This window comes from Oncorhynchus nerka, linkage group LG17 (genome assembly GCF_034236695.1).
Source record: "Oncorhynchus nerka isolate Pitt River linkage group LG17, Oner_Uvic_2.0, whole genome shotgun sequence".
Classification (NCBI taxonomy): Eukaryota; Metazoa; Chordata; class Actinopteri; order Salmoniformes; family Salmonidae; genus Oncorhynchus; species Oncorhynchus nerka.
The window spans coordinates 16,925,212-16,947,828 of NC_088412.1; the positions used below are offsets into that span (position 1 = coordinate 16,925,212).

The 22,617-nt window shown below is 41.9% G+C and overlaps 1 protein-coding gene across 1 annotated transcript; it reads right to left on the reverse strand.

The window, feature by feature from the left end:
- Nucleotides 1–1,814: 1,814 nt before the first annotated feature.
- Nucleotides 1,815–18,931, reverse strand: hyal4 (hyaluronidase 4). The gene is made up of 4 exons (XM_065003004.1): nt 18,826–18,931; nt 12,064–13,061; nt 11,611–11,700; nt 1,815–4,616 (listed from the first exon to the last, which is right to left on the reverse strand). The coding sequence occupies exons 2-4, from the start codon at nt 13,021–13,023 to the stop codon at nt 4,179–4,181; spliced, it is 1,488 nt and encodes a 495-aa protein (XP_064859076.1). The 5' UTR covers nt 13,024–13,061; nt 18,826–18,931; the 3' UTR covers nt 1,815–4,178.
- Between the last annotated feature and the right edge of the window lie 3,686 nt (nt 18,932–22,617).

The following is a 22,617-nucleotide window of genomic DNA, read 5'->3' on the forward strand; positions in this document are numbered from 1 at the left end:
ATCATATCTATGACCGAATCTGTTAATTCTTTGGAGTCTAAGACGTTGGGGGGGGGTGTTAAGTTGAAATATGGATTTGTTTTTAGATGGTCATACTATGGATCATTTAGCTATTTGATTTGGAATTGTAGGACCTTTTTTTGATACATTTTAGGTATAATATATATAAAATATGTATATGCACATAGAATCACATTGAATAACACATTGATAAATGGCAAAAAGGACAGTCCAAAAATAAATAATAAGGTTTTGAAGTGTTACAAAAAAACTCAGGAAATATATCTATATTTTTTACACATATTTAACCCCTTATTGGGAAGGCACAAAACTAACTTTTTTTTACCTAAGTGTTTGGACGCTACCAAACAGAAGTTTGCACATCGACAGTACCGACTTCATACGAGTCTCTTGACACTTGTGGGGGTCATAGAGCAAAATGGAGAACATCATTCGTGAGTCTCCCCCTTTCAAAAGACTGGTCATAATAGCTCAAGTCCTTCGGACACAACAGACGTTTTTGTGAGAAGACTGATTTTCGGGATGTCTCATGGTCTGACAAACACCGCTCTAGCTTTGCCACCTTTCACCACAGTTGTGGAAGTGCGACAGGCAGATGTGGTGGATTGAGAAGCATCCAATGCAAAAAAACATCTCTATCTTAAACATTGATTGGAATTTTTTGTTATGAACCGGTGTGTCAATCTACTCTAAGGGGTTAAAACAAACTATTTCATCAACTTAATTATCACAGTAGCATTACTCAAAGCCCCTCAAAGGTTATGGGGTTAAAGGTTACTATCACAGAGTATTATCCAGAGTAGTGGCAAAGGCACAGGACGGCAGGCAGGCTCAGGCTCAGGGGCAGGCAGAGTGGTCAGGCAGGCGGGCTCAGAGTCAGGACAGGCAGAGTGGTCAGGCAGGCAGGCTCAGAGTCAGGACAGGCAGAGTGGTCAGGCAGGCAGGCTCAGAGTCAGGACAGGCAGAGTGGTCAGGCAGGCAGGCTCAGAGTCAGGACAGGCAGAGTGGTCAGGCAGGCAGGCTCAGAGTCAGGACAGGCAGAGTGGTCAGGCAGGCAGGCTCAGAGTCAGGACAGGCAGAGTGGTCAAGCAGGCAGGCTCAGAGTCAGGACAGGCAGAGTGGTCAGGCAGGCTCAGAGTCAGGACAGGCAGAGTGGTCAAGCAGGCAGGCTCAGAGTCAGGACAGGCAGAGTGGTCAGGCAGGCTCAGGGACAGGGTCAGGCAGAGTGGTCAGGCAGGCAGGCTCAGGGACAGGGTCAGACAAAGGTCAAAACCAGGAGGACGAGAAAAAGAGACTGGGGAAAAACAGGAGCTGAGACAAAATGCTGGTTGACTTGACAAATAGGACATACTGGCAACAGACAAACAAATTTCTGTGAAACTGCTGCTTTTACTGATATCTGGTCTCCTATCTCGTTTCTGCACTCTGGAAAACACAGATGCCCTTCAAGGCACCTGACCTCTGGAGTGTGCCGAGGATATCAGTGTTTGTCTGCAGTTATCAGCCTAACACATTGCGTGTAAGAGAAGGAATGTGTCCAAATACACATGCAATAGAATCCAAACTTTAAGGGCCACTTTAAGGGCCACTTTAAGGGTCACTTTCAGGGCCACTTTCAGGGACTGTTAAAGGTCTACTAGGGGCCGATTAAAAACCATTCTCAATTGAGAATCTTCATTGATACGTTGTCAATCGGAAAATAGTCATCCATGTTAATTTCTTGATATCAGCCTACATACAATGTCATTTAATTAAGTTTCTTAGCTTTGAAGCAGAATGTAGAAACAAATTGATGTATCCAAAATGATCCATTTTTTTTATTTTTTTGCAGTTCATCTACATTCAAGCAACACGTGTCATATGTTGCATATAATCCTTGTGTATTTGGTTTACAATCTTGGAATCTTAAGTGCAGTCTAGGCAAAAGCACAGGGCTACTATAGCTGAGATGGCTGAGATGATGAAATCATCCACATTGAGATGGATTTGTCTACAGTGAAACCACAGTCAGTAGACATAATGAAATATATTGTATGAACTACTTATATGAGCCACTTGTTCATACACATAAAACATGAACAAAAAGTGAGTAAAGCAATCCAAAAAGAAATGTTGGCGGCTATCAAAATGCTGACATGCCTTATATTGATGCCAAGTCAATTATGACTCTAGCCCTTGGTGCTTCACAGAAAGAACATCTGGAGTACATTTGTGCAGTGCCATCGTGCATGGGTAAAGAACAACATGAATACAAGATTTGAAACATTTCTGTTCTTTACATTAAAATAACATATAGTCCATATACATAATGGTTTTACGGTCTAGTTTAGCATAACAATTGTACATGAAAATGATTTTACAGTTTCACACATTTCAAGAGTAACCTGGGTAGAAAACACTCACTTTGGTGTTACAAGACAATACCTTGTAACTCTCCTACAGTAAACTACTAACTAAGGAGGACAGGCAAAAGGTGTTGACATGACATACCTTGTAACTCTCCTACAGTAAACTACTAACTAAGGAGGACAGGCAAAAGGTGTTGACATGACATACCTTGTAACTCTCCTACAGTAAACTACTAACTAAGGAGGACAGGCAAAAGGTGTTGACATGACATACCTTGTAACTCTCCTACAGTAAACTACTAACTAAGGAGGACAGGCAAAAGGTGTTGACATGACATACCTTGTAACTCTCCTACAGTAAACTACTAACTAAGGAGGACAGGCAAAAGGTGTTGACATGACATACCTTGTAACTCTCCTACAGTAAACTACTAACTAAGGAGGACAGGCAAAAGGTGTTGACATGACATACCTTGTAACTCTCCTACAGTAAACTACTAACTAAGGAGGACAGGCAAAAGGTGTTGACATGACATACCTTGTAACTCTCCTACAGTAAACTACTAACTAAGGAGGACAGGCAAAAGGTGTTGACATGACATACCTTGTAACTCTCCTATAGTAAACTACTAACTAAGGAGGACAGGCAAAGGTGTTGACATGACATACCTTGTAACTCTCCTACAGTAAACTACTAACTAAGGAGGACAGGCAAAAGGTGTTGACATGACATACCTTGTAACTCTCCTACAGTAAACTACTAACTAAGGAGGACAGGCAAAAGGTGTTGACATGACATACCTTGTAACTCTCCTACAGTAAACTACTAACTAAGGAGGATAGGCAAAAGGTGTTGACATGACATAAAGGTCTCTTCCATTGCTGCTCAGTGTTAACCCCTGCCTACCTGAGCTTTAATGTCAGAGTGATACGTAAAGGCTTTGGGTTCTTTTGAACATACCCCTGTGAATCGATGAGATGTCCAGTTTAAATACAACTTGAACACCAATGTTTGCAAAAAGGTGTGGGGAGGAAACAGCTGGCACCCTCCATAGCGCCTCTGTTACACAATGCTCCTATACGTTGCCTGCTAAACAGTGTTCCCTGTGGAAGGCCATGGGAAGGCCCGAACGTGACGTGGTTCGGAAACTTTTCCATGGAGATACACCAATTTGTTATAGGCTTTTTCAAATTGCGCTGTGCCAAGGAACTTTTTAAAACTTTATTGTTCCTCCAGTAGTCAAATTAGATAATCCGTTCAAATGAATTAGCATTCAATGATAGCGTACGGTTAAAAACATTATAAACTTTGCGTTGTGGAAATACCAAGCTTATTGCTAGATGAAACTGCACAGTATTAGGGGAGACTGGAGCAAAAAGCTTATTGCTAGATGAAACTGCACAGGATTAGGGGAGACTGGAGCAAAAAGCTTATTGCTAGATGAAACTGCACAGTATTAGGGGAGACTGGAGCAAAAAACAGCCCACAGTTTATATTGATCCTAATATTTAGTAAGGCTTAATGAAACCATAAAGTAGGTTTGATGACAGGATAAGCATTTAGGGTGGCAGGTAGCCTAGCAGTTAGAGCATTGGGCCAGTAACTGAAAGGTTGTTAGTTTCAATCCCTGAGCTGACAAGGTGGTACCCTTCAAGTAAAGTGTTACCCATTATAGTGAAGGACCCCAGTTGAAAAATGACACAGCATTGCATGAAAGCAGTGTCCCATGGAAGTGACTTCAAGCTCTGTCTCCCCTACCACAAATAACACACGGCACTTAAAGTGCTATCATCATACAACAGTCCCCACTAAGGATATAAGTTCAATAGGAGGAGCAACACCACCAAGACAAGGGTGTTCCCAGTTCGTGAAGCAGCACTTTCCCTCTGCTCCTCCTCCCCCTCTCCCCCCTCCTCTTCCTCCTCTTCTTCCACCACCTTGTTCAGGCTGTCACACTTCTCCCCGGTGTGTCCCTCATAGCAGTGACAGCGGAACCTCTCGGCCAGTAGTTGGAGCTCGTGCTGCGAGTGCCAGCCAGTGACCACAAAGTCCCCGTCCCCTGAGGGCTGGATGTGGTAGCTGTCTCCGCTCAGGTGGAGGTAGTACGGGGCATGGAGGTTCCTGCGGACACAGCGGCCGTTGCTCTGGCACAGGAAGTCACTGCAGACCTCTGCAGCCCGTGTCACATTGGTGATGTACTGACCCAGGCGCTGGTTCAGGAAGGACTTCACCTTTGTGCAGTTGTGCTGGAGACAAGAGAGAGAGAGAGAGAGAGAGAGAGAGAGAAAACGAAGAGACAGTCAAACAAATAAGGGCATTGTACAATCCACGATAATCCCTTATATACTTTAGCGCGTTGCCCCATACTGTCATAACTATTCTCTGTTGGTTTTCAGCTATTTTCAACCAACTATTGTCCTCCTTATAGCATTGGTACGTCTTACACCCAGATTTATAAAATGCTTGAAGCTTCAACTCAAGCTTCAAAAGAACCCAGTAAGCAAAATTTAGTTGAAAATACATATTTTAGACTTCATTTCCAGACGTTGACGGTGTATTTTATATGCTGAATGAAAGGTGAAAATACTTATTTTCCGGATGCTGAAAATACTTGTTTTCTGACCGTTGCAATCAAGTGCATTTGAGGTGCTGAATGAAAGGAGAAAATACAAAGACGTCAAAAATATGTATTTTCCAGACATTTTACAGATATTGAAATAAGTATTTTTTTGCTCATTGACTTTGTGGCCAAATTTCAACTGCACATACATTATCAATGTCAATCTGTTGATGAGCAAGGCACGAAACACAAATTGCTCCTGTAATCCGCTCTGTATAAGAGTGTCTGCTAAAATGTAATGTAAATATAAACTGTGCAGTACTGTGATGTTCAAACTTGTGAAATATAGCCTAGACGTCTATGATTCGGTTGGACAGACCACATTTGTACTTGTTTGGGGGTGGAGTTCATTAGAATAATACCCAGCATGCGTTTGCAAGTGTTTGTTTTTACATTTACAATAATGTAATACATTTAATGTTGCAATCTTCATTTTGATTATCTTTCCTATTTTAAGAGGCATTATATCACACTAATAATTTATTAAGCAAACAAGTACAAATGTGGTCTGTCCAAACGAATCATAGACGTCTAGGATATATTTCACAAGTTTGAACATCACAGTACTGCACAGTTTATATTTACATTACATTTTAGCAGACACTCTTATACAGATCGGATTACAGGAGCAATTTGTGTTTCGTGCCTTGCTCATCAACAGATTGTCTTCCTCATCGACAGATTGTCTTGCTCATCAACAGATTGCCTTGCTCATCAACAGATTGTCTTCCTCATCGACAGATTGTCTTGCTCATCAACAGATTGCCTTGCTCATCAACAGATTGTCTTCCTCATCGACAGATTGTCTTGCACATCAACAGATTGTCTTGCACATCAACAGATTGTCTTGCACATCAACAGATTGTCTTGCTCATCAACAGATTGCCTTGCTCATCGACAGATTGTCTTCCTCATCGACAGATTGTCTTGCTCATCAACAGATTGCCTTGCACATCAACAGATTGTCTTGCTCATCAACAGATTGTCTTGCACATCAACAGATTGTCTTGCACATCAACAGATTGTCTTGCTCATCGACAGATTGTCTTGCACATCAACAGATTGTCTTGCTCATCGACAGATTGTCTTGCACATCAACAGATTGTCCTGCTCATCAACAGATTGTCTTCCTCATCGACAGATTGCCCTGCACATCAACAGATTGTCTTCCTCATCGACAGATTGTCTTCCTCATCGACAGATTGTCCTGCACATCAACAGATTGTCTTCCTCATCGACAGATTGTCTTGCTCATCAACAGATTGTCCTGCACATCAACAGATTGTCTTGCTCATCAACAGATTGCCTTGCTCATCGACAGATTGTCTTCCTCATCGACAGATTGTCTTGCTCATCAACAGATTGCCTTGCACATCAACAGATTGCCTTGCTCATCAACAGATTGTCTTGCACATCAACAGATTGTCTTGCACATCAACAGATTGTCTTGCTCATCGACAGATTGTCTTGCACATCAACAGATTGTCTTGCTCATCGACAGATTGTCTTGCACATCAACAGATTGTCCTGCTCATCAACAGATTGTCTTCCTCATCGACAGATTGTCCTGCACATCAACAGATTGTCTTCCTCATCGACAGATTGTCTTGCTCATCAACAGATTGTCCTGCACATCAACAGATTGCCTTGCACATCAACAGATTGTCTTGCTCATCAACAGATTGTCCTGCACATCGACAGATTGTCTTCCTCATCGACAGATTGTCCTGCACATCGACAGATTGTCTTCCTCATCGACAGATTGTCTTGCTCATCAACAGATTGTCCTGCACATCAACAGATTGCCTTGCACATCAACAGATTGCCTTGCTCATCAACAGATTGTCTTCCTCATCGACAGATTGTCTTGCTCATCAACAGATTGTCCTGCACATCAACAGATTGTCTTCCTCATCGACAGATTGTCTTGCTCATCAACAGATTGTCCTGCACATCAACAGATTGTCTTCCTCATCGACAGATTGTCTTGCTCATCAACAGATTGCCTTGCACATCAACAGATTGCCTTGCTCATCAACAGATTGTCTTGCACATCAACAGATTGTCTTGCACATCAACAGATTGTCTTGCACATCAACAGATTGTCTTGCTCATCGACAGATTGTCTTGCACATCAACAGATTGTCTTGCTCATCGACAGATTGTCTTGCTCATCAACAGATTGTCTTCCTCATCGACAGATTGTCTTGCTCATCAACAGATTGTCCCGCACATCAACAGATTGTCTTGCACATCAACAGATTGTCTTCCTCATCGACAGATTGTCTTGTTCATCAACAGATTGTCTTGCACATCAACAGATTGTCTTGCTCATCGACAGATTGTCTTGCACATCAACAGATTGTCCTGCTCATCAACAGATTGTCTTGCTCATCAACAGATTGTCCTGCACATCAACAGATTGTCTTGCTCATCAACAGATTGTCTTGCACATCAACAGATTGCCTTGCTCATCAACAGATTGTCTTGCACATCAACAGATTGCCTTGCACATCAACAGATTGCCTTGCACATCAACAGATTGTCTTGCTCATCGACAGATGGTTCACCTGGTCGGCTCAGGGATTCAAACCAGCAACCTTTTGGTTACGGGCCCAACGCTCTTAAAGCTAGGCTACCTGCTTCCCACATGTTTAGTACAGTAGAGTACAGTTGCGTACAGTACAGTAGAGTTTAATGCAGTAGAGTAGAGTACAGTACTCTACTGTATATAGACTGTATATTATCGTTCTTTTTTCTACTGTGTCATTGACTTGTTTATTTTGTTATTGGCTTGTTTATTGTTTATTCCATATGTAACCCTGTGTTGTTGTCTGTGTTCAATAAGATATAGTCCTGACACAAATCTAGGGTTGCTAGATGTGCGACCCAGTCGTTCGTTCTTTTTGTTCTGTATCTATGGACACGATCCAGTCGTAAATTCTATTTGTTCTGTATCTATAGACACGATCCAGTCGTTCATTCTTTTTGTTCTATATCTATAGACACGATCCAGTCGTTCGTTCTTTTTGTTCTGTATCTATAGACACGATCCAGTCGTTCATTCTTTTTGTTCTGTATCTATAGACACGATCCAGTCGTTCGTTCTTTTTGTTCTGTATCTACAGACACGATCCAGTCGTTCATTCTTTTTGTTCTGTATCTATAGACACGATCCAGTCGTTCATTCTTTTTGTTCTGTATCTATAGACACGATCCAGTCGTTCATTCTTTTTGTTCTATATCTATAGACACGATCCAGTCGTTCGTTCTTTTTGTTCTGTATCTATAGACACGATCCAGTCGTTCATTCTTTTTGTTCTGTATCTACAGACACCATCCAGTCGTTCATTCTTTTTGTTCTGTATCTATAGACACGATTCAGTCGTTCATTCTTTTTGTTCTGTATCTATAGACACGATCCAGTCATTCGTTCTTTTTGTTCTGTATCTATAGACACGATCCAGTCGTTCGTTCTTTTTGTTCTGTATCTACAGACACCATCCAGTCGTTCATTCTTTTGTTCTGTATCTATAGACACGATCCAGTCGTTCATTCTTTTTGTTCTGTATCTATAGACACGATCCAGTCATTCATTCTTTTTGTTCTGTATCTATGGACACGATCCAGTCGTTCATTCTTTTTGTTCTGTATCTACAGACACGATCCAGTCGTTCATTCTTTTTGTTCTGTATCTACAGTCCAGTCATTCTTTTTGTTCTGTATCTATAGACACGATCCAGTCGTTCATTCTTTTGTTCTGTATCTATAGACACGATCCAGTCGTTCATTCTTTTTGTTCTGTATCTATAGACACGATCCAGTCGTTCATTCTTTTTGTTCTGTATCTATAGACACGATCCAGTCGTTCATTCTTTTTGTTCTGTATCTATAGACACGATCCAGTCGTTCATTCTTTTTGTTCTGTATCTATAGACACGATCCAGTCGTTCATTCTTTTTGTTCTGTATCTATAGACACGATCCAGTCGTTCATTCTTTTTGTTCTGTATCTATAGACACGATCCAGTCGTTCATTCTTTTTGTTCTGTATCTATAGACACGATCCAGTCGTTCATTCTTTTGTTCTGTATCTATAGACACGATCCAGTCGTTCATTCTTTTTGTTCTGTATCTATAGACACGATCCAGTCGTTCATTCTTTTTGTTCTGTATCTATAGACACGATCCAGTCGTTCATTCTTTTTGTTCTGTATCTATGGACACGATCCAGTCGTTCATTCTTTTTGTTCTGTATCTATGGACACGATCCAGTCGTTCATTCTTTTTGTTCTGTATCTATGGACACGATCCAGTCGTTCATTCTTTTTGTTCTGTATCTATAGACACGATCCAGTCGTTCATTCTTTTTGTTCTGTATCTATAGACACGATCCAGTCGTTCGTTCTTTTTGTTCTGTATCTATAGACACGATCCAGTCGTTCATTCTTTTTGTTCTGTATCTACAGACACCATCCAGTCGTTCATTCTTTTTGTTCTGTATCTATAGACACGATCCAGTCGTTCATTCTTTTTGTTCTGTATCTATAGACACGATCCAGTCGTTCATTCTTTTGTTCTGTATCTATAGACACGATCCAGTCGTTCATTCTTTTGTTCTGTATCTAGAGACACCATCCAGTCGTTCATTCTTTTTGTTCTGTATCTAGAGACACCATCCAGTCGTTCATTCTTTTTGTTCTGTATCTACAGACACGATCCAGTCGTTCATTCTTTTTGTTCTGTATCTATAGACACGATCCAGTCGTTCCTTTTTGTTCTGTATCTAGAGACACCATCCAGTCGTTCATTCTTTTTGTTCTGTATCTATAGACACGATCCAGTCGTTCATTCTTTTTGTTCTGTATCTATAGACACGATCCAGTCGTTCATTCTTTTTGTTCTGTATCTATAGACACGATCCAGTCGTTCATTCTTTTTGTTCTGTATCTATAGACACGATCCAGTCGTTCATTCTTTTTGTTCTGTATCTAGAGACACCATCCAGTCGTTCATTCTTTTTGTTCTGTATCTATAGACACGATCCAGTCGTTCATTCTTTTTGTTCTGTATCTACAGACACCATCCAGTCGTTCATTCTTTTTGTTCTGTATCTATAGACACGATCCAGTCGTTCATTCTTTTTGTTCTGTATCTATAGACACGATCCAGTCGTTCATTCTTTTTGTTCTGTATCTATAGACACGATCCAGTCGTTCATTCTTTTTGTTCTGTATCTATAGACACGATCCAGTCGTTCATTCTTTTTGTTCTGTATCTACAGACACCATCCAGTCGTTCATTCTTTTTGTTCTGTATCTATAGACACGATCCAGTCGTTCATTCTTTTTGTTCTGTATCTATAGACACGATCCAGTCGTTCATTCTTTTTGTTCTGTATCTATAGACACGATCCAGTCGTTCATTCTTTTTGTTCTGTATCTACAGACACCATCCAGTCGTTCATTCTTTTTGTTCTGTATCTATAGACACGATCCAGTCGTTCATTCTTTTTGTTCTGTATCTATAGACACGATCCAGTCGTTCATTCTTTTTGTTCTGTATCTACAGACACGATCCAGTCGTTCATTCCAAATGTTCCATTGCCATACTGACTGGCAAAGTTCTTTTCCCTTGCCTGCTAGCTAGCCAACTACGGTTAATTTACAGTCATGTCAAAAAGTGCAGCCAGAATAACAGCAAGTAGCTGCATTTGCATTTGCATTTGTTTAAACTGTTTTCTAGTGAAGATGGAACAGAGGAAATAGGCATTTCAACATCATAGATTCAGCCAGTGGTAACTTGTGAAATAGACACTGGCTGGAATGCGGTTTTAACCAATCAGCATTCTGGATTAGACCCACCCTTGTATAATTCATTACAGTACAGTATAGTTTAATTCCGTAGAGTACAGTGGGGTGCAAAACAGTACACTATACTTTACTTTTCTATACTTTACTGTTCCTTAATGTGCTCTACTGTACTGCAATGTATTGTACTCTACTTTTCATCAATGTACTATATTGTACGGTCTGGTCCAAACCGGACCGGACCAAATCTGAACCAATTATAGATGTCTATGTTTGGGCCAAATATAGGCAAGTCCGGAACAGACATCTGTGGAAGGAGAAATCAAGGCTGGTCCAGACCTGACAAAATCTGAACCATAGATGTCTATGTTTGGCTAAAATAAAGTTGAGACCAAAATGCTGCATCCTTGTATGCTGAAAACAAGGCCAGTCCAGACTGCACCAAAAAAAGACATCCAAAAGACATCGCCATTGGTAAATGCTTAGTGGGAAGAATGTTTGGAATACATTTAGGAATACATTACATTTCTTCACAAAGCCTCATTTTGAATGACAGATGTACACAGGCCTTGGAGGTGTTGACTTTAAACTTAAAAATTAAATCCAAACAGAATGAAATAGCAAGCACATTATTTTCATAGCTTTAATTCATGATTTGTCTTTGTCAGAGCTGTTCATTGCCAGCAGTTGGAGCTCGTGCTCGTTCAGAGCCTTTTTGGCTCTTCTCTATTCTAGCTTGTCTAACACTTGGATGGTCTAACTATAATGCAAATGATATAAAATAACAGTAAAGATGGAGAATCAGACTCACTCTGGATGAGGTGAGGTTGAGGTCTCCCCAGATCACAAAACCAGCCGCACCAAGAGCAGCACTCTCCCCAATGGTGTGGATCAAGTCTTTCTGCAATACACACACAGACACACAGACAGGATGATTCCACCACATTTTCAACTTTTTTAAGCAGCCACAAGATGGTGCTAATGTCTCCTCAGGAAAAGCAGAATTGCCTGCACACAACTGATGATGCAGTACTCTAAATAGGGTTGACTGCTGAGGGGGAAACAGATTAGTGTAGGTTAAAGAATGCCAAAAATAAATTATTCCCAGTCAAACAAATTATGTCTAAACTGATCCTGTCTGTAAAGCATTACAAAGCTTTGTAGTATCAACTAATAATCAGTGAATTACCAGTCCCATTGGGATAATGTACGATGAAAAGCATTTGATTTTAGACCTTTGGGTTACTAAGTGTGGCACTCTTACCGTGGTGAGGAAGGCCATTGCCTCGTCTCTGTAGCCCAGGCGTGTGTACACGAATGTGGGCAGGTCATAGCCGTGTGAGGTGAGCCCAGCTATCCTCAGAGATTCCAGCACCCTAAACTGGGAGAAATGGAGATTGCTGACACTGTCTGTTTGGCTCTTCCTGATAGCCACTGAGGGAAACAGTGCTGTGCTGCTGTTCCACAACCAGAGCAGTTCGTCATTACGCAGGCTCTCCAGCAGAGGGCAGGAGCCTGTGTAGTTGTGCTCATACAGGTTGTAGTTGTGGCAGTCCGGATAGAGGTAGAAGCCCCAGAGTCCGTTGGGGCGAAGGAACGTCCCTAGCTGGACAGTCTTCTGCATGAACGCCTGGGCACTCTTCTCAAAGCGTTTGCTCGCCAGCTCTTCGATTTGTGATGAAGTCACGTTAACATAGGCCTGTGTGATCAGCTCCCGGGACTTCCGCCGGTAAATGTCTTTCTTGTGCCAGTTGCGGTTCCACTGTGGGCGCCAGTACTCCCAGTCAATGACCGCCAGACCGGCAAAGTCCTCCGAGGGGATAAAATGGTTGATATCCCTGTAGGCCTTGAGGAGATGGTCATTCATGTTGCAGTTTTGGGGCAGGCCTCCATTGATAGGGATGCTGTGGTCCGTGTAGAAAGGGTAGAGGCCCAGCCGGTTGGCATAGAAAATGGTAACGTTCTGGCCAGTGTGGACGGCCCGCGGACTGCCACTAATGTGGAAGAGGTGCTCCAGGTTGGTGTGGACATTGTACTTGACAGTGCACAGGTCCAGCGGTGCGTTCCAGGCAGCGATGAAGGGCTTGCGGCCCACCAGGGGCAGTTTGGCAGGCTTCTGGCTGAAGGCGGCATGAAAGAATAGCAGGAGCCAGGAACAGGTGAGGGCGCAGGCCACAGGCACGGCGTGGTGAGGTTGGCCACTTCCGACGGGCACCATGAGCATCCTGGAGCTTTGGTCAATGGGAAGGGCTGTCAAACATCCTGAAGAGAGAAAAGGGAAGAGAGAGTGAGTAAGATAGTGAATGATACAGACAGAAGAAGGACAGAGAGTGAAATGGTGTGAGAGAGAGTGAACAATATAGAGGAATGATGGAGAGAGAAAGAGTGGATGAGGAAGAGAGAGAGAGAAAGAGAGGCAGAGTGAGTGAGAGAGAAGGAGAAAGGAAGAGAGAGGACATTAGGGATTATAGATGAGGGGTCATTTTATCATATAGTGTTTCATATAGTGTTTCACAACAATGCTTGTGAAAAAAATTACCATTTTAATTTTACGATCTGTAGAAACTATGCGAACAGAAAGGTTCAGAACCTTTGTGAAACATCACAGCACAGTGGGAAAATATATGGCAGCTAGAAATGAAAACTGGATGGTCTTCAGAGACAGATGGACAAACAAAATATAACTCAAGTTAAATATACTGTGCATAAAATGAATATACAGTTGAAGTTGGATGTTTACATACACCGTAGCCAACTACATTTATACTCCGTTTTTCACAATTCCTGAGATGTAATCCTAGTAAACAAATCCCTGTCTTAGGTCAGTTAGGATCACCACTTGATTTAAAGAGAAATGTCAGAATAAGAGTAGAGAGAATAACTTAAACAGTCAATTCGTATTTGGTAGTATTGCCATCAAATTGTTTAATTTGGGTCAAACTTCCACAAACTTCCACAAACTTCCCACAAGGAGTTGGGTGAATTTTGGCCCATTCCTCCTGACAGAGCTGGTGTAACTGAATCAGGGTTGTAAGGCCTCCTTGCAAGCACATGATTTTTCAATTCTGCCCTCAAATTGTCTATAGGATTGAGGTCAGGGCTTTGTGATGGCCACGCCAATACCTTGACTTTGTTGTCCTTAAGCCATTTTGCCACAACTTTGGAAGTGTGCTTGGGGTCATTGTCCATTTAGAAGACCCATTTGCAACCAAGCTTTAACTTCCTGACTGACGTCTTGAGATGTTGCTTCAATATATCCACATAATTTCCCTCCCTCATGATGCCATCTATTTTGTGAAGTGCACCAGTCCCTCCTGCAGCAAAGCACCCCCACAACATGATGCTGCCACCCCCGTGCTTCACGGATGGGACGTTGTTCTTTGGCTTGCAAGCCTCCCTATTATTCCTCCAAACATAACGATGATCATTATAGACAAACAAGTATATTTTTGTTTCATCAGACCAGAGGACATTTCTCCAAAAAGTACGATCTTGTCCCCATGTGCAGTTGCAAACCGTAGTCTGGCTTTTTTATGGCAGTTTTGAAGTAGTGACTTCTTCATTGCTGAGCGGCCTTTCAGGTTATGTTTTATAGGACTTGTTTTACTTTTATACCTGTTTCCTCCAGCATCTTCACAAGGTCCTTTGTTGTTGTTCAGGGATTGATTTGCACTTTTCACACCAAAGTATGTTCATCTCTAGGAGACAGAACACATCTCCTTCCTGAGCGGTGTGACGGCTGCGTAGTCCCCATGGTGTTTATACTTGCGTACTATTGTTTGTACAGATGAACAAGGTACTTTCAGGCATTTGGAAATTTATCCCAAGGATGAACCAGTCTTGTGGAGGTCTACCATTTTTTTCTGAGGTCTTGGCTGATTTCTTCTGATTTTCCCATGATGTCAAGTAAAGAGGCACTGAGTTTGAAGGTAGGCCTTGAAATTCATTCACAGGTACACCTCCAATTGACTCAAATTATGTCAATTAGCCTATCAGAAGCTTGTAAAGCCATGACATAATTTTCTGGAATTTTCCAAGCTGTTTACAGGCACAGTCAACTTAGTGTATGTAAACTTCTGACCTACTGGAATTGTGATACAGTGAATTATGCGTGAAATAATCTGTCTGTGAACAATTGTTGGAAAAATGACTTGTGTCATGCACAAAATAAATGTCCTAACCGACTTGCCAAAACTATAGTTTATTAACAAGAATTTTGTGGAGTGGTTGAAAAACGAGTTTTAATGACTCCAACCTAAGTGTGTGTAAACTTCCGACTTCAACTGTAGTATGTATGAGCTGGAAGTAGAAGCCTAAGTATTGTTGTCCATTAGTTTACTTCAATTAGGGGAGGGGTGGTAGATAAGGGGAAAATAATATAGAAGGAAAATATATTTAAAATATATATATATTTAAAATAATATATATGGGGGATTGGAAATTATGCAGACAATTACATTGCTAGAAGTCACAATCTAACTGCAAGATTAAAGCTGATCTATCCCCCCCCCCCAAAAGAAATAACACTAACATTGACTAAGTGCAACCCATTTTGAAATATTGCTAGGATTCAATGCCTTTTGCAGATGTTATTGTGTACATATAGTATAATAACATGATAAAATTGTCTTTTCCAAGAGGAGGCAAGCAACCACAGTTGTATATTGGAAGAAGCGTGTAAGTTTGGCCGACTGTCAAATTGAACGATTTATCTTCCTGCCCGGAACCCGCAGACCTATCTGGTAGCAATTAAGATAAGATTTTGTTGATGACTGTGGTTTACATGGAAGCCTACTGACCAACATCAACAACTTCTAAAACTGAACTGTTTTTAAGTATCTGTTCTAGCCAATGACAGCTCATCTACAATTCATCCCTGCATACCTCACTTAGAGTTTAAAGATGTTGGAACTTCTATTGGACCAAGAACTCTGACTGTAAACTCAAATGTGAACTTAAAGTGATTTGTAGGAGACACAGTGAGAAAATATTATTCCATTTCACTGTTCATTTAAAGGGATAGTTTGATTTTGGCAAAATCAGTCAGAACAGTCAGAACTTGTGGATACCATTATTATGTGCAGTATGAAGGAAGTTAGAGGTAGTTTTGCAAGCCAATGCTAACTAGCATTAGCACATTGTCTGAAAGTCTATGGGTATGTGTTAGCATGCTTCATACTGGACACAGAGACATACAAATGGTATCCACAAGTTCATCTAACTCTGGGGAAGTAGATAAAGGGCCTAATTGCCAAAATCCCTAAGTATCCCTTAAAGGTAACATGCAGATGTTTTTATCTCACTATCAAATCATTTTTGGATAGCAATTAAGTACCTTACTTTGACTCTTTACTTAGCAAAGAGCAATTTCCCAAGCAAGAATTTTGCTAGGACTGTCTGGGAGTGGTCTGAGAGGGGAGTAGAAAACTGAAAAGTAGCTGTTACTGGTAGAGGTTTGTAACTCTCTTTTTTATTGGTCTATTGACTAAATTGTCGCCTGGTGATGTCACCAGGCAGGCCAAAACTCCATCCCCCCAAAACAGGCAGACATTTCAGGTGGTCTTTTCAAACAGCTCTTACACTAAAAGGGAATTAACATAATTTTCACAATTTTAGAGTATTATTCAAACATTATAGTGTGGAAATATATGTAAAATACATTCAAATGATTTTTGTTGACTGCCATGGGCCTTTAAAACAGTACATTTCGAAATATGTTTTAACAGCACCTGACATTGCCAGGGGTACTGGGAGAGGGGGATTAAGAAATGCTGAGCTAATCTACAGTACTGTTTTGTTTTGGTTTGAGTTGGATCCTTCCTTGCTGGATGGCTAAAACAACTGAGGGGCTAGAGTCACTCTGTGCTATCTGGTGTAATTCTCCTGTTTATCTGGTGTCCATTGTGATCGTAAGTATGCCCCCTCTTATTCTCCCATCACTCTCTCTCTCTCTCCACTCTCGGAGGACCTGAGCCCTAGGACCATTGCTCAGGACTACCTGGCCTGATGACTTCTGGCTGTCCCTGTCACCAGTCCACCTGGTCATGCTGCTGATCCAGTTTCTGCTGTTCTGCCTCGACTATGGAACCCGGACCGAACGCGCTAACTTATCCCGGACCAGCTGTTTCGACCCTCCCTCTCCCTCTCTCTCTGCCGCACCTGCTGTCTCAACCTCTTAATGCTCGACTATGAAAAGTCAACTGACATTTACACCTGAGGTACTGATCTGCACCCTCTATAACCACTGTTATTTGACCCTGCTGGTCATCGATCTGGCCTTAATGGCCATGTACTCTTATAATCTCCACTGGGCACAGGCAGAAGAGGACTGGTCACCACTCAGAGCCTTGTTCCTCTCTAGATTTCTTCCTAGGTTCCTGCCTTTATAGAGAGGTTTTCCTAGCCACGTGCTTCTACATTTGCATTGCTTGCTGTTTGGGGTTTTAGGCTGTGCTTCTGTAAAAGTGACATCTGCTGATGTAAAAAGGGATTTTATCAATACATTGAGAGAGAGAGAAAGAAAGAAAGAAAATGAAAGCAAATAGAAAGAGAGGGTAGAGGAAGAGAGAGTGTGGCGGAGAGAAAGACATACAGTATAATGCAACACCTCAGGTTGTGCCAGAACCTTCACCCCGCGGTGAACCTACAGGAAGCAGCCCAAACATTGTCAACACAATCTGTCAGTCCTGCAGTGTGTCTGGCTCATCTCTCTGCTTGTGTGGGGGCATAACTCATCCCTCGTCACTATTATCCCAGAGCCAGAGAAGTGCTTTATCCATGAGCCAAAATCCCCTCCGGTATTCAGGTATCTAATTCTCCCCCCAAAGGCCTCTTATCCTCATCTCTATAGGAGGCATTCTTACTGTTCGGTTTTAATTATGTGAAGAGAAGATTAAAAAATAGGCAACACTAAACAAAATGGATGTTTTATAGGGGTTGTAATGTCATTTAATTCCGCTTGTCTCGCCAGCCTCGCTCCCACCGCTAAACTTTGAAATGTCTCTTTTATGTTCATCATTAAATCAAATCAAATCAAATTTTATTTGTCACATACACATGGTTAGCAGATGTTAATGCGAGTGTAGCTAAATGCTTGTGCTTCTAGTTCCGACAATGCAGTAATAACCAACAAGTAATCTAACTAACAATTCCAAAACTACTGTCTTATACACACAAGTGTAAGGGGATAAAGAATATGTACATAAAGATATATGAATGAGTGATGGTACAGAGCGGCATAGGCAAGATACAGTAGATGCTATCGAGTACAGTATATACATATGAGATGAGTATGTAAACAAAGTGGCATAGTTTAAAGTGGCTAGTGATACATGTATTACATAAAGATGCAGTAGATGATAGAGTACAGTATATACGTATACATATGAGATGAATAATGTAGGGTATGTAAACATTATATTAGGTAGCATTGTTTAAAGTGGCTAGTGATATATTTTACATCATTTCCCATCATTAAGTGTGAACATGAACAAAGATGGCAAACATGAAAAGATGGGGTAGACAGCCAGTCCAATTCTGATCTTTTTTTCAGTAATTGACCAATCACATAATATCTTTTATTTTTCAGATTCTGATCTGATTGGTCAAAAGAACAAATAGTGAAAAAATATATCCAAAATTTGGGCTGCTTGTCTAAACGCAGCCTACGGGTGAACATTCCAGGTCAGACACAGCACCTTGACTGGCACAAAAACATAACTTAAAAAAAGACCTATTACTGGGTAATGAGTGTTTCTCAAGAGCGAAGGAAACCCAACATTATAGGCACAAATTGTCTCCAGCATTGTTCAGCTTGTTTGTGTCCAGTCCTATAGATAAGAGCTATTGGTCAGACACAGCCCCTTGACAGGCACAAAAACATAACTTTAAAAAAAAAACTCCTATTCACACTGCTGTTGTGCCATTAGTTTGAAAGCTGTTTAGTAAAAGCTATTTTGTTCCTTTTATATTATGTGGTTTGTGTGAGAGCAATGTCAGAATCTGACGAATCAGAGAGATCTCTCACCTGTAGATCCTGTACGGTGACCATCACATCAGCCAATCCCGGGGAGAGGGGGGTGGGGGCAGGGGTGGGGCACAGGAATTGTGCCCCTCTTCATCTGTCCTACACTCTAGTATTCCTTGACTCTGTCTGACACACAATCCAAACACCACACTTATATAGTGTAAAGGAAGAGAGAGCAAGAGGGAGAGAGAGAGAAAGAAAGAGAGTTAAAGAGAGAGAGAGTTTCCTGTGAGGGAGGAGAAACCACTGAGCTCGAACTAACACCACAACAGAGCGATTAGAGTAGGGAAGGAGAGGGGAGTGGAGGAGGAGGGAGGAGAGAATGATGGAGGGAGGGTATAACCTTAAATAAATTACATTAAAACTGATCTGAATGTGTAAGTCTGATCATCTCTGGCACGTCTTATGCTCGTGTGTGTGTGTGTGCGTGTGTGTGGCCACATGTGCGCGTGTGCATGTGTGCGTGGCTGAGGGTCTCCTGTCTCCTGGCTCTCATGTGACCAAGTGTGCGTTAATGTAGCAGAACTTTCCAGCCTTTATACCATCTAGTCTACGGCAATGTGCTTTGCAAGTTATGCATGCTACTTTTAGTGTGTCATTGATTTGATTCAATGCTATTGCATACCCACACACTCATTTAACTTGGCTTTAACATGAGAGTCCAATGGCTAACCACACTCATTTACTATGAGAAAAATGCAGACCCCGCCCAAAACATTCAAATGTGCTGTATGTCAATGTACACATTAATTCTTTGGCCTGGGTGTCTGTTCAAAATATGCTGGTGAGTTATTTTAACAGACCTCATTTGGCCTGACAGCATGACTCAATAACAATAGACCATTTTACTAATCAAAATGCTTATATCTGAAGCGAATAAAGTTATTGGCCTTGTAAAACAAAACCTCATTGAAGTAAGATATATTTAATCATTGCTTGTAGATATTATTCATCCCCTATATGACGTCATCTTCAGTTTCCATTCCGTTTTTTTTCATTATTTTTTTTATATATATTTTTTAAAATAAATAAATTACCCCATTTTCTCCCCAATTTTGTGGTATCCAATTGTTTACAAGCTACTTTCTTGTCTCATCGCTACAACTCCCGTACGGGCTCGGGAGAGACAAAGGTTGAAAGTCATGCATCCTCCGATACACAACCCAACCAAGCCGCACTGCTTCTTAACACAGCATGCATCCAACCCGGAAGCCAGCCACACCAATGTGTCAGAGGAAACACCGTGCACTGGGCCCGGCCAGCCACAGAAGTCGCTGGAGGGGCACAATACCGACCAACCCCTCCCTAACCCGGACGACACTAGGCCAATTGTGCATCGCCCCACGGACCTCCGGGTCGTGGCCGGTTACAACAGAGCCGGGGCACGAACCCAGAGTCTCTGGTGGCACAGCTGGCGCTGCAGTACAGCACCCTTAACCACTGCGCCACCCGGGAGGCCTCCATTACATTTTGAATGTTTACAGGGATATCATCTTTTGAATATTTCCAGAAAACAAATGTTCCGCTATGTTCATAGACAAAGAAAACGATTGTAAGTTGTGATCCTTTGTAAGTTAAGGCAAACAATGAGAGGCTATGACATAATGTTGACTTCCAATAAGGATATATAACAGGTTGTAGCTGCCAGAGCATTCAGACAACCAATGGAAGATAGCATTAGCTGTGACTAGCTCGTTGGCTGTAAATAGATGGTTGCAGTAATGAGTGTTTCTCAAGAGCGAAGGAAACCCAACATTATAGGCACAGCATTGTTCAGCTTGTTTGTGTCCAGTCCTGTAGTTAAGAGCTATTATATGCAAAACTCCTAGAAAAAGAATGAATAGAACAGGCTTGGAACCTCTAACCCTGGCAATTTGAATGGTAAACTCATGGGTACACTCGCAATGGCTTCCTGGTATTGTGATGCAATTGTGATACAACACAGAGTTACGCATAAACAAATGTACAGTCAATAACACAATAGAAAAATATATGTACAGTGTGTGCAAATGTAAAAGAGTAGGGAGGTAAGGCAATAAATAGGCCATAGAGGTGAAATAATTACAATGTAGTATCAACACTGGAGTGATAGATGTGCAGATGAGGATGTTCAAGTAGATATACTGGGGTACAAAAGACCAAGAGAATAAATAACAATATGGGGATGAGGTAGTTGGGTGTGCTATTTACAGATTGGCTGTGTACAGGTGCAGTGATCTGCTCTGACATTTGATGCTTAAAGTTAGAGACAGGGATATAAGACTCCAGCTTCAGTGATTTTTGCAATGTGTTCCAGTCATTGGCAGCACAGAACTGTAAGGAAAGGCGGCCAAAAGAAGTGTTGGCTTTGGGGATGACCAGTGAAATATAACTGCTTTGGTGCGGGCTACGGGTGGGTGTTGCTATGGTTACCAGTGAGATGAGGTAAGGCAGGGCTTTACCTAGCATAGACTTATAGATGACCTGGAGTCAGTGGGTTTGGCGACGAATATGTAGCAAGGGCCAGCCAATGAGAGCATATAGGTCGCAGTGGTGGGTAGTATATGGGGCTTTGGTGACAAAATGGATGGCACTGAGATAGACTACATCCAGTTTGCCGAGTAGAGTGTTGGAGGCTATTTTGTAAATGGCATCGCCGAAGTCAATGATCGGTAGGATAGTCAGTTTTACGAGGGTATGTTTGGCAGCATGAGTGAAGGAGGCTTTATTGCGAAATAGGAAGCCAATTCTAGATTTAATTTTGGATTGGAAATGCTTAATGTGAGTCTGGAAGGAGAGTTTAGTTGTCCACATATTCATAAGTCAGAACCGTCCAGAGTGGTGATGCTAGTCGGGCGGGAGGGTGCGGGCAGCAATCGGCTGAAGAGCATGCACTTAGTTTACTTGCATTTAAAAGCAGTTGGGGACCTCGGAAGAAGTGTTGTATGGCATTAAAGCTCATTTGGAGGTTTGTTAGCACAGTGTCCAAAGAAGGGCCAGAAGTATACAGAATGGTGTCGTCTGCGTAGAGGTGGATCAGAGAATCACCAGCAGCAAAAGCGACATCATTGATATGTACAGAGACAATTGTTGGCCCAAGAATTGAGCCCTATGGCACCCCTAATAGAGACTGCCAGGGGTCCGGACAACAGGCCCTCCGATTTGACACACTGAACTCTATCCGAGAAGTAGTTGGTGAACCAGGCAAGGCAGTCATTTGAGAAGCCGAGGCTATTGAGTCTGCCGATAAGAATGCGGTGATTGACAGAGTCGAAAGCCTTGGCCAGGTCAAGGAAGACGGCTGCACAGTAGTCTTTTACTCTTTTCATGCACCCATGACCAGCTCGGAAACCAGATTGCATAGTGGAGAAGGTATGGTGGGATTCAAAATGCTCGGTGATCTGTTTGTTAACTTGGCTTTCGAAGATTTTAGAAAGGCAGGGCAGGATAGATATAGGTCTATAACAGTTTGGGTCTGGAGTGTCTCCCCCTTGGAAGAGGGGGATGACCGCAGCAGCTTTCCAATCTTTTGGGATCTCAGACCATACGAAAGAGAGGTTGAACAGGATAGTAATAGGGGTTGCAACAATTTTGGGGGATACTTTTAGAAGGAGAGGGTCCAGATTGTCTAGTCCAGCTGATTTGTAGGGCTCCAGATTTCAGAACATCAGCTATCTGGATTTGGGTGAAGGAGAATTGGGGGGGGGGCTTAGCCAGGTGCCAGGTGGAAAGCATGGCCAGCCGTAGAAAAATGCTTATTATTATTGAAGTTATCGATTATCGTAGATTTATCGGTGGTGACAATGTTTCCTA